At 37.1% G+C, this 13391-nt stretch overlaps 1 protein-coding gene across 2 annotated transcripts in view; it reads right to left on the bottom strand.

The window, feature by feature from the left end:
• Positions 1-2292: 2292 nt before the first annotated feature.
• The window catches only part of ASB15 (ankyrin repeat and SOCS box containing 15), a 36402-nt gene continuing 25303 nt past the window's right edge, over positions 2293-13391 (bottom strand). For both annotated transcript variants that reach the window (XM_055590818.1, XM_055590817.1), the window contains exons 8-11: positions 12116-12287; positions 9978-10548; positions 9302-9455; positions 2293-5553 (exon numbers count right to left, since the gene is read on the bottom strand). In XM_055590818.1, the coding sequence (XP_055446793.1) occupies positions 5381-5553; positions 9302-9455; positions 9978-10548; positions 12116-12287 (1070 nt within the window). In that variant the 3' untranslated portion in view covers positions 2293-5380. The remainder of the gene's footprint in view (positions 5554-9301; positions 9456-9977; positions 10549-12115; positions 12288-13391) is intronic.

Genomic DNA, 13391 nt, shown 5'->3' with positions numbered 1-13391 from the left:
TTTATCCATTCACCAGTTGATGGACATTTGGATTGCTTCTGCTTTTGGGTTGCTCTCCAAATGCTCTCCTAATCCGTACTAAAAATGATGTGGTGAAAACAACATGGGATTTGCAATTAGAAGCCCTAAACTGCATCCTAGCCCCAGCATTTACTATCTTAGTTAACTGTAAAACTGGTTTCCTTATCTATAGAGTGGAGTTCATTAACCCCTTCACTGTTCTGCTCCTACAGCAAAGGGGGATGACATATGAGAAATGCTTCGTGAACTGTAAAACACAGGACAAAGGAAGGGCATTGTTACTGAAGTAGTCCTGCTAGAACATATTAAAATGAACCATATTTCTCTCAAGAATCTTTCCACATTCATAGAACAAATGCTCTATGGCAGGAAAGTAGGAAGTAACTATCTTTTTCCTTCCATGGTCATTGGGTTCTCGTCATTTTCCCTTACCAAACACTGCTATTTAGAAAGATTTTTAAATGATTCTCTCTTAAATGTATTTGTATTTTAAACTCTATCTTTGATTGTCAAATAAAAGGCTTGTTTCCCATTGAAGAGAGGGTCTTCAGATATCCTAGAATCAATCATGAAGTTGGACTCAGTATAGTTGCAGTTCAAATTTAATCAGGGCATCCAACCCACAGGTTCAGTTATTGCCTCTTCGGTACCTCAGACGACTCTGAAGGTCAGTTCCCCAGTAAGGGACTTAGGGCCACAGTTGAGTCCAAGTTGAAAGGCTTCTAATGAGTTAAAGCCTGAGCAAATATTTCTATCCTCCAGATAAAAATTATTAAAACTGGTGCTTCACTGAAACAATATTAAACCAATTGGGGTAACTAGATCATGAAGGGCTACTAGAACAATCAGGAACATAGATTGCTGACTACTGAATGTCATGTCTGGTTATTTGACTTCCACAAAGCATGAAAAAGTTTTTTTTGAGAAGCTAGTACAGGCTTTGCTTCAAACAGAAAGAACCAGATACTGCTGTCTCACACCCACTCGATCCTCAAGTAAGTATCATATTTATCACCCTCCACACCTTCTACCTTATCCAACACTACAGGCTGCTTCCAAGGAGTTTTATCTAAAATCTCATTGGAATCTTCTGGGATGAAAGACTTCCAAAGAAAGAGAAATGACTGTCTCTCATCTACTAGAATCTGAAACACAGAATATGAGCACCCGTCCAGTGCCTCTGGTGGAATCCCTGGTCAATCCATCATTAGAACTCAGGCACTCCCAGTGCCCAGATTCAAATTACTAGACTGTCTCCTTCCGAAAACAGCAAATCCTCAGACATCCCTAGCACTCCGTGAGATTACACAACACAGGCCACTGAGGTCAAGTAAGTCTATTTCCTTCTACACATCTTCTCCCCTAAGAAGCCCTTCTTCCTTTTTGATGATCGGGACTTTATCAAGCAATAGCAGATGTGGGGTTTCATGTGCTATGTTATAAAAGATTCCATCTTTTTTTGGAAGTTTCCATACTGTCTTACCCTTATGTACTGATTTTTCAAAAACCTGCATCAAAGCAAGTGTTACCTAAGAATATTTGCTGTACAACATTTACACAATTGTCATATCTTATGCACCATTGACTTATGCCTGGAAACATGTTCTGAGACTATTTAAAATGATTAACCCATATTCTTCAGGAGGTACATGGTTTCAATGAGCTTATGGAATTATTGTAAGCCAGAAATGGAAATAGTATTTAAAGATGACCTACTGAAAAACTAAGCAAACCTCACTCAAATGAGAAGCCATATCTGCTTCTTCCCAACCAGAGTCTCTGTATGGTACAAAACAGAATCCACAGTTACCAAAACAGCTATGATCATCTTGGCAGCATGGAAGATGTCATCAAAACCCTATCATGTTGATTAAACATGATAGTGGTTAAACAGGCACCATGTAGAATGTTTGGCTTCTCCTGAAGCTCACTGGGGAGAAGCAGCTGTTGCCCTCCCAGATAAAGTGACATATTCTTGGAGAAACAGAGTCCTAATTAGATATAAAATAATCCTCTTACCATCCAGCTCATCCCAAAACAAAAACACTGCGAGAAAATTTCAACATGTAATAAAAAAGAGGTTGAGTCCATCTTGAATATAGTGATTGTCTCAGTTTCATAGAATATATTTTTCTCCTGCTTCACAAGTACCAAAGAACCACTTTCAACCCATACATAGCAGGTGCAGTGAATTCATATCCTTTCATTCAAGTGTTTCTTGAATATATTTACATAAAACGCACTAAAGAAAATGTCAAACTTTGTGTAGTAGAGTTTATTTAATATCTGAGGTATCTTGAGTGTATTTATACAAAAATACAGTAAATATCCAAGTTTTAGTTTATTTAATATCTGAACTATGATATGGTACACTTAAATCTTTAAAAAAAAAATCTACTTAGAGTAATATTATAGATAACAATGCATTTTAGCCACAAGTAGGAGAGCAACAGAGGAATCACAAAATCCCATACCCAGAACATTATAGTTCTAATTAAATACATTAGAGTTTAATTTATATGAAAATATATTCTTTAGGGAATAAAAGTGGTTAAAACTATATGTCTAATTATACAGTTTTTTCATACTTATAGCTAGAGCTAAATACAATTTGTATAGCTCATAAACTAGTGAGATAATACTATTGAAAGAATACAATAACTCATGATAAAAATGATTATAAGAAAATCTAAGAATGAATCCAAGTAATTACATAATTAAAGCTATATAACCAATTCAGAGATTCAGAACTATCATTTTACCATGAGGTCACTGATTAATTTTGTCTGGATCTTATATAACATAACATTCACTCATTCAATGTATTCAACAAGTAATTTTTGCATTCTCTCTATGCTCTAGGGAACGTGTTTGGCCCTAAGAAAACACTGTAAAACACATCAGACATAGACCCTGCCCTCACAGAGCTTACAGTCTAGTGGAGAGACAGATGGGAACATAGGTTTCTATAATACGGCACAAGAAGTGCTGCTCTAGGGCCTCCCATCCCAGAGGAAGGAACACCTAAACTGAGACCCATAGGATAAGGGGTGGAGGGAGGAAGGAGGAGGCGGAAAGAGGATTCCAGGCAGAAGGAGAAGAACATACAAAGACCCTGAGGGCTAAGAAAATAGAGTCTCTTTTAAAACAGTGGTTCCCAAACCAAAGACCTCAGAGACTTGTTGGGCTAGAATGAAATTTTCACTCATCAGTGTGGAAATGAAGACCAAACTGTTAAGTTTTTACAAAGATAAAGTAATTCAATTTTAATAATCGAGTTTAAGGCAGCCCCATTTTCTGGCACTAAAATGGCCCTTCTTTTATGAAATATCCATGATAATAGATTTTATATATGTATATATAAAATAGATGGCCCTATTTTTAAAACAGAAACTAGTGATGTATAGGTAGCCTAGTTGGTAAAGAATCTGCCTGCAGTGTACGAGACCCAGGTTCTATCCCTGGGTTGGGAAGATCCCCTGGAGAAGGAAATGGTAACCTACTCCAGTATTCTTACCTGAAAAACCTCATGGACAGAGGAGCCTGGTGGGCCAAAGTCCATGGGATTGCCAGAGTCGGACATGACTTAGCAACTAAACCACCACCACAGTGATGTATAAAATCACTGTTCAAAGCATTAACTTATCAGGGGCATTTAACATGTTTAAAGAGATGGCACAAGGGAAATACCAAGAGATAAGGCTAAGAGGAAGGCAGGGAGTTGGAGCGGATGGAGAACTTTGGACTTTATCCCAAGAGCAGTGGGAATGATTTTAAGCAGGGGAGTGAAACTTGCTTACATTTGTAAAAGATCACTCTGGGATGTTATGTGTAGAACATGGGTTAGATGAGGCAAGACAGCAGAGATAAAGATCAGTTTGGCAGCACTGCAATATCCCAGGAAGAAAGGAGATAAGAGCTGGTATTCAAGCTGAATCAGTGAGACTGAGTAGAAGAAGATGACTTCATGAAATAAACTTGGATAAGGAAAATGGGATGGTCAAGTTTTATGTCCAAGCTTTTGACTTGGGAAACTGAATCAATAATTGGGTTAATGAGAGTCCCTTGGACTGCAAGGAGATCAAACCAGTCAATTCTAAAGGAAATCAGTCCTGAATATACATTGGAAGGACTGATGCTGAAGCTGAAGCTCCAATACTTTGGCCACCTGATGCAAAGAACTGACTCACTTGAAAAGACCCTGGTGCTGGGCAAGATTGAAGGCAGGAGGAGAAGGGGACGACAGAGGATGAGATGGTTGGATGGCATCACCGACTCAATGGACATGAGTTTGAGCAAGCTCTGGGAGCTGGTGCAGGACAGGGAAGCCTGGCGTGCTGCAGTCCATGGGGTCACAAAGAGTCAGGTATGACTGAGCGACTGAATAATTGAGCTAGAGATAGTAAGAGGAGGAGGCTCTTTTTGTGTGTGTGTGTGTGTGTGTGTGTGTGTGTGTGTGTGTGTGTGTGTGGAGGAAGACAGCACGTTTGCTTTAGGATATGTTGAATTTGAGCATTCTTTGTATTCAAAAGTCCTTTAGGCCAATTGTCTACACAGGTCTCATGTGCATGAGAGAAAAAGTTGAACTTCAGATATAAATTTTACAGTCAAAAAACATGTAGGTTGTAAATAAAACCATGGGTATGGATGAAATTTCCTGTTGAACATAGCATAAAAAAAAAGGGCTTAAGATATGTTATTAAAGAGTTGGTAGGAGATGCACAGCATAGAAAGAAGCCAGAGACAGAGTGGTTAGAGGGGTTGGAAGAGGGCCAAGAGAGCAAGATACCTGGAAAACCAAGGGAAGACCATTTCCTGGAGGCAGACTAGGTAATAGTGTCAGATGCTGCAGCAATCAGTTGCAAAGACTGGAGGATGCTCACGGAAAGCAGCAACAAACAAGTTGATAAGGACCTTGGGAAGGGCAGTGGAGGGAGTAGAAGCCAGATGACAATGAGGGCGTCTGCAGAGACAGGGAGGAGCTCTTTTATACAGTGTGGCAATAAGAGAAAGGACAGAATTTGCCAGCAACTGGGGTTTGAGAAAGTGATTCTTTGTTTTACAAAGGAGAGACTTGCTCATGGATACTGTAGGAGCCACTTGATAGGAGAGTTTGAAGACTTGTTGCAAGCGAAGATAATAGAAATGCAAATGCAAAATATTAACTCGCTTTAAAAAAATCACAATGTAAAGTTCTTTAAAGATGTGAAATATGGTGTTCCCCAAAGAACCCAGGATCCAGTTATAAAATTGTCAATGGATTTAAATATATGTCAGGATGTAACATGATTCCAAGAAATTCTCTGAGGGAATCTCATTTAAACATTTTTAAAGTCACATTTAAAAATATTATTTTAAATTATGGCAATTTAAGCTCTTGTCCATAGAGGTCATACTCTTTAAATAATATGTATCTTTGAATAGTTGGTGGTAGAGAGAGCTTCTCCATCAAGGTTGGCTGGCAGAGCCGCTGCAGCCCCATCAGTCTTCGAATTTTTAACCGACATAAATGCTTTAATGAGCATGGATTCTCTAAAGTGAATGGGAAAAACAAGCAAAAAATAAAAACAATATGAATGAAACTATAAGATACAGACTGTTTTAGAACAATACTAAGTGTCATTCTAAAAAACAAGCATGCACATATTAGTAACTGGTGACTAAGTAAAATTCAAATTGCAATTAAGCATTCCACACCATTCCTCTAGAATACAAGCTCCATGGAGGTAGGCATTTAGTGTGCCTCTGTGTCAAAAAGAGAGCTTGACTTCTAGGGAGTGTTCAACTAGAATATGCTTTTTGTTTTTGTTTTTAACCTCGCCATGTGACATGGGGGATCTTCCTCCCTTGGGGATCAGACTCCCTGCAGTGGGAGCATGGAGTGGAATCTTAATCACTGGACCATCAGGGAAGTACAGAATATGTTAAATGAATGAATGGACTTGATTAAAGAAAGCAAATGCTCATATCTCCTACTATTTATTTTTTAGAACTGAGTATTTTAGAGATATATTCCTTCGCTTCTGTTCTCTCCTACCATCTTTCTGATGAATAGTTGTCTGTGAAACATCTGATACAACTGATTCCATATGTCCATGATTCAATCTTAGGTTTGGTTCAGTGTATGACACCTAAAAACTTTATATTTTTCAAAAAATCTGCTAATGTTCAAATAACTGATGTTAGTCTTTGTTTTCAACTCTTACTTTATCTCTAGTAACTTTATCTTTAGTATAATTACAGTACCAAAATATTAATCCAGCAACAGAAGTGAGTGAAAAGGCAGCATTGCCACAGGCTTAGAGGTAAGCTCTGGACTCAGTCGGCTTGGATTAAAATCATGTCTCTGCCACTTAAATAGTATTTGTGTTATCCTGGACAAGTTACTTAACCCCTATGATCTCAGCATTCTCACCTGGGAAATGTGGATAACAATGGGACTTACCTCATAGGGCTGTTTAAATATCGAACAAATTAATTCATGTAAAGCATTAGAAAAGTGTTTGGTACATTGTAATCATTTGTGAAAGATCACTCAATTCAATAATCAAAGAGATCACATTTCTTGTTATATTTGCAATTACAAATACTCAAATTATTTTGAAAAAATTAAGACTGTTTTTCAAAAACTATTGAGGCAAAGTTATCATTACTAAAATAGACAGAATAAACCCATCTTTAAAAAAATTTATTTTTTCCTCTAACAAAAACTCTGCCCTACATATACCTGGAGAAATCCTGACATCCAGTGGTTAACTATACTCATAGCAGTCAACTGACTACACTCTAGTCGCAATGATGTGTCTGAAACAACTAGAAAACTTTCTGGTCTTATTCTTACTTGGATTTCTTTTCTAAAGTCACAAAAATTTGTCATTCTTTTCCAGTACAAACACATGGACAATGTATTACTAGTTAGAAGCAAAATTTGTTCTATGACAGGAAGTACAGTAGTATTGGAGAAAGAGCCTGTGTTTAAATGAGATGGACTAGAGTTCAAATCCTTGTTTTGCTATTTTTCTGTCTGTAACTTTGGGAAATAATTTATATAAGCCTTATGGTTTTTTCCTTTACAATCTCCAAAATATTTTAACTCTTTCATTGTAAAATATAGATAAAGCAACTGTACATATAGTTTCTTAAGTGTTTATCAGGTGAACATCTGCAAACCTCTCCTAGGTCATGAATAGAACTTCCCCAGTCATCCCAGAATTCCCTCCACAATCCGTCCAAACTTCATTCCCTGTAAGAAACTACTCTTCAGACTTTTATAGTAATCACTTTCTTTACAGCTTCATTATCCTCATGTGCTATCCCTAAACTGTAGTATTGACAGTATTTTTTTTTTTAGTTTGATGCGTTCTTTTTAATTCTTTTAATCTGTTGGTCCTTCTCTCCATCCCCTTCTCTTTCTTTCAGTTAATCTTTAAGATTCAAAATGCTGTCTTCATCTGTCCTGCTTGATTTTGACTTCACTCCTAAGTTGGGCTTTTGTTCAGAAGGGTAACTAGCTTCAAGAATTTATAGACTTCAGGCTATTATGTAAATCCCCTTTAGCCTTAGTTTTTAATTTTTAAAAATTAGCAATGATAATACCTAACTCTTCAAGCTGTGGGGGTTCATGACATACTTACATACACATTTCAGATACTTCATATAACCTTACCATGTAATAAAAATAACATAAAAATACTAATAATTTAGTCTTTAAAATAGGTAAATTTACTATGTGTTTTTAATGCTGTAGGCATTATGCTAAACACCTTACATGTGACATCTCTTTAAATTCCCACAACAACCTTAAGAGGTAAATACTATGCAAGCCCATTCTGCAGTGGGAAAACCTTGATAAAAAAAGAATAAGTAACCATCCTCAAAGTCACACAACCAGTATGACTATCTTGGTTTTCTTATAGGAAATTAAATGTTAAAAAAATCCCCTTCCCTGAATGAAACAAAAATGATAGAATAAATTGTTGCTTGTTTCCATGAAAATATCAGCCCTGAATGACCTATGCACCATGTGGCTCAGCAATGCTATACCAGGGCAAGAACAATGCTGCATCCTATTTCAGACCTATCTGACCCCAGAGGTCAATTTCTAAGCTCCATCATTCACTAGATTCTCTGAGATTCCTGTTTTAGTTGCCAAAAAGTCTATTCTAGCATAGAACTCTTTCCAGTGGAAGAGCCATGTGAGGAAAACCCAAGCTTACCACCTAATGTGTGTTCAGCTGAACTAACACTTTTTCTAGCCAATCAAATCTCCACCGTTTTTGCCAACTTCCGTCTCTTGCTACCATGGTCAGAACAGTCCAAGTTCAGATTATATACTTTAATGTATGAGACTCTGATTGAAACTAAGTGCTTAGATGAACATTTCTTTTTATAGAATTTTATATCTAACAAATATGGTATGTAAATCAGGTAAACATTTCAATTTCATCTTTTTGACTATAAAATATCTACTAATTTGTATAAAATTTGCTTGATCTTAAAGAATGGGATGTTGTGGTTTTGTTATACCATTGAAGATTGATTTAGGTGTATTAAGAGTGCCAGAATATTTAAATATATTGTCAGGTTCTAGGATGCTTCTTTAGCCTCCATGAAATTTTCCAAGTAGGTTTTGAAAGTACATTTTTCCAAACTCATATTTTGAAAGAGAAAACATTCCCAATTTATAATTTTTTTTCTGTTTTTTATATGTATTTGGGGGTAATTTTAGATGTATTTTATTGAAACTTTTATAATATGACTCACTTTTATGATTATAACTAAGCTTTAACCTAGAAAATACAAAATGGCCTGCCTGTAAAACATACTTTTAATAGTAGGAATTTGTCAGTAAAGACCCAGAGAGACTAGATCAAAAAGGATATTTTAATTCATTCCATTCATTCATTTATTTAGTATTGAGTATCTACTGCTTATGAGGCATTATGCTAAGCCCTGAGAGTACAAAAATAAACAAAACGGATCCCTGCCCACATGGAGAATCCTATACTTTATGATATTATAGAAGTTAACTTTTAAAAAGTGGGTTCTATTCAGAATGTTAATACAGTTATGGCATTGTTCATTATACAATTAAACAGTTGGAAAGTGTCAAGAAAAAGCAAAAAGTATCTTCTATCAGAGGAACTATTAAGGATGATTTGAGAAAACAGATAAATCTGAATATAAGGTAGCACTGAAAAGGTATCAAAACTGACATTAAGAAATTTTTCCTATATACATTCTCCATAAAAAATTTTGTAGGAAAAACTTTTGCTTTTACCTAGTATTTGACGGATTTCTGGCCATTCTCTCTGTACTTCTAGTGCAGATTTCAGTTTAGCACACAGAGGGATATAATCCATGTAATCTATTAATACACGAATAACACTGCCTACCAAGTGCTTCATCCAGGGGACTGTAATAAACTCACAGAACTGAGAGAAGTAATAAAATTGAAGTTAGTAGCACTTTTAATATACTATATTCATAAACAATTTTGTTCTCACAAATTATTACCTTTGCCTTTTTACATGAAATAAAAGTACCCTTCTTGTTATGAACCAAAAAAGCAAAGTAAATGATTTGTTTGTTTCTGTGAAACAATGAGCCCTGAAGCATGCGTGGCTCTGATGTGACAGTACTCAGCATAATGTAGAAAAACGATGCTATTTTCCATGATTCTTCTTACCGTGTTTCTAGCCCCCAGATTCCACCAAATAAGCATGAGTTACTAATTGCATACATTTTCCAAATTATTCAACATTTGGTTTCCAATTCAAGAAAACTATACTTTTGGGGGCCTAGTTTTATGCTTATTTCCCCATCTCATTGCAAACAAAAACACAAGAAGAAGAAAAATATAAAAGTTGGAGTTTGTTTTTCTTTTCTTGGAACATCCCTAAATGAGCAAAATTATGATGCTGACCCAATACGAAGAAGAGAAGGGTGTAACTCACCGGGTTATCTTTTATGACACAAGATGTCCATCCCGGCAGTACCTCTTCCTCTATCTCCGACCACACAAACGAGTTTCCAAAGATGTCCCCATGCATGCATTCAAAGCACATCTCCACCTGATAACCATTATTCAGCAACAGCCTGAGCATTACCTCGTCATTTAGGGCATACTGTATGGCACTGGGGAAACGAGTGTCATTCACATGCATGAAGTAACAATTGACATTAGCTCCATGGGCAAGAAGCAGCCGGACAATTTCATGATTATTGGCCCTCACTGCCACCAGTAGACAGTTGAGGGGATCTAGGTTTGGGTCTGCACCTGCAGCCAGGAGGATTTCTGTGCAAAGGATATCATTATTGCAAACAGCAAAATAGAGCGCAGTCTTCCGTTCGTCATCATAGCTCTCAGAAATGTGGTCAGCAAGCAGGCTATTGACATCAAAGCCATTTTCAATAAGCAGTTCTAGGCACTGTGCATTTTGTCCATCTGCTGCTGAGTGAATTGGTGTTAGCCCACTTTTCTGGATTGCATGTTTGGATGTTACTGGAATAAGATATTTCAGTGCACTAAAAAAAAAAAAAAAGAATCAAATATCCACATGGCAGGAAGAAAATTAAGAAATGAAATAAACCAGCTTCCGTGCTGGACAAGTGAACACAATTTGATTAGCTTCCTTTATTTTCTCTAGATAACCTTAAACAAAAATATTCAGTCTTTGTCCATAGACTTAGTACTATCCAGTTTAGTTTTGATTTAGCTTCCCAGTCTAAATATTCCTGGGGAACCTACTAGATCTTAAATATTTGGTTCTAGAATTGTGATTCCTCAGGAACCCTCCCCATTTTTCAATTCTTCTCTGAACAACATATTATCTATAATCAACCAGGGCTACTTAATGAAGAATATATAACAGAAAAGTAGGTTCATTCAATGTCACAGATGAATGCTTCATACTGTTGACTTAATTAGAACCATGGAGTAACAGGAATTTAGAGCTGGAAGTCAACTTGGGCATCACTGAGTCCAACCCTTTTATTACCAGCAGAGCCATACGAAGGCTTGAGAAGCGAAATGACTTGTCCAAGGTCACACAGATGCAGAAGAGTAATGACTAGAATTTAGGCCTCTTGAATTCTTATTTGTTATTCCGCTTCAATGCTCCATGAACAATCTATGCTTTAATATCGTCCATGTATATCCTCTCTACTTACTTGAACTTGAATTATTAGCAACAAGAAGGGTCTTTATTGTTCCATCAATCTTACGTGAGTTCAATTGAGATAACTAACCACAGCTTGTATTACTAAGAACCTGTGACGAATAGCTGTGAATTTCACACTTGACTGATGAATTGGACATGTATGAGAGCCACAGGCAAGGAGAACTTGATCTCTTGTGCCTAATTCGGAGCTACCAGGTGTGAATTTATGAACACTGGGAGTAAATCCAGGTAAACTTTAACAACATGTCACTTCGCATCAATTACTTGTCATTAGCCACTTAACTTAGCCAACGTCACCACTGAAAGTGATGAAGCCTAATGATTTCAAAGTTTTTGAATTTATGACATACATTTAATTGCCAAAAACCATCCTTTCAAGGTGGGTAGTTTATTATGATTATAGATTTCTATTGATGTGTTGGTTGTGGCACATTTTGTGATTTTAGAATATATCTGACCATTTTATTAAAGAAACCTAAATTTATAATGATACCTTTCTATTCAAGGATATATTTTACATTATAATATCTTTTTATGTTGATAAAAATTGGAGTATTACAAATTTCAATCCTTTGCCAAGGGCAAAATTTTTAGAAGCCCTGTAGCCTTCTGTTAAACAGATTTTTTTTAAAAAGGCACATTTGGGTGGCATGTGCAGAAGTCTCATTTATAACTTTCTTCTAAAGGAAAATATCTTTTCATTTGACAAGCAGTATAAATTCAATGTGGAAATTTTTTAAGGTATAAGAATATAAAAAGAAGGGGAAAATCAAACAAACACATAGATATACAAAACTTGTGAACATTTTGCCTTTTTCTTTTTGGATGTTAAGAGACATATTTAAGATTATGCCATATATACAAGTTTGTGTTTTCAACTTGAAGTGATCACGCTATGGTTTATTACTCACAGGTAATGTCCCTCATAGGCAGCTCGGTGTATAGGAAGGTGCCCTGCTCTGTTAGGTATGTTTCCACTTCCTCCATATTCCAGCAGGAGGGAGATGCAGTCAGGATTGCCCCCTCCTGCTGCCTCAAACAACACCGATGCACCGTCATCCGCCAAAGCAAGCACGTCACCTCCTGGCGGTACAAGGCATGCAGCAGGGTGATCACCGGGCAGACGTCAAGATCATCTCCTTAAAAATAACCTGTTGTTTCCTTTCTGATTAGGACTTAAAAATACAGAATTAAGAACATCTGTGTTCTTAGCCTTTTCAATAAACAATCATGAAGCATGTTTCATTCTATTAGGAAATCTTTCCCTCACTGACGTCTGAGAAATCAAGTCAATTTTCATGATAGGAAAATGCTCCCTAAAAAAGGTTTAGTTAGACTTTTAAAGACAACAGTTAATGCTCTGTCTCATTTCATGAAATCTTTATTAACTGTCTTCTATGTGCAAACACCATGCATGATCCAGCAGAAGATCCTAAGATGAATAAGCCTGACTGTCTTAAATGGCTCAGAGGGAGAATGACACAAAATATCATCAAAGAACACAAATTGTGTAATATTCAAATGTCATGAGGACCAGAAGGCATGATGTAGGGGAAAGCGGTCTGTTTGAATTATGGCTTTGTTGCTGACTGTGAGAGTCTGGGGCAAGCTACTTACTTCCATGAACTTCCAACTCCTTATCTGTAAACTACAGTAATATAGCTTATTTCATATGGCTTATTTGATAATTAAATGAGTTGCACTGTGGGGGAATTTCAAAAATATTAGTCTTTTCCCTACAGAGGATCCTTGAGAATAATGTGGTCCTAGGCAACCCACTCCAACACTCTTGCCTGGAAAGTCCCATGGGCGGAGGAGCCTGGTAGGCTGCAGTCCACGGGGTGGCGAGGAGTCGGACATGACTGAGCGACTTCACTTTCACTTTTCACTTTCATGCATTGGAGAAGGAAATGGCAACCCACTCCAATGTTCTTGCCTGGAGAATCCCAGGGACGGGCGAGCCTGGTGGGCTGTCTTCTATGGGGTTGCACAGAGTCGGACACGACTGAAGTGACTTAGCAGCAGCAGCAGAGATAGCCATCAGGGCCGGGCACTCAGATTTGCAGGTCCCCATGCATAGGATTCAAGTGAGCTGTGCAATAGGGGCCTATTGTGGGGCTTATTGAGGGATGGGGTAAAAATCTGATGCCCAGATACATTCAGGAGAGGAAGAGGAGGCAGTGAGAG

This window comes from Bubalus kerabau, chromosome 8, assembly GCF_029407905.1.
Source record: "Bubalus kerabau isolate K-KA32 ecotype Philippines breed swamp buffalo chromosome 8, PCC_UOA_SB_1v2, whole genome shotgun sequence".
NCBI lineage: Eukaryota > Metazoa > Chordata > Mammalia > Artiodactyla > Bovidae > Bubalus > Bubalus kerabau.
The sequence above is the reverse complement of the archived record's forward strand: the minus strand, read 5'-3'. Positions and strand labels throughout refer to the sequence as shown.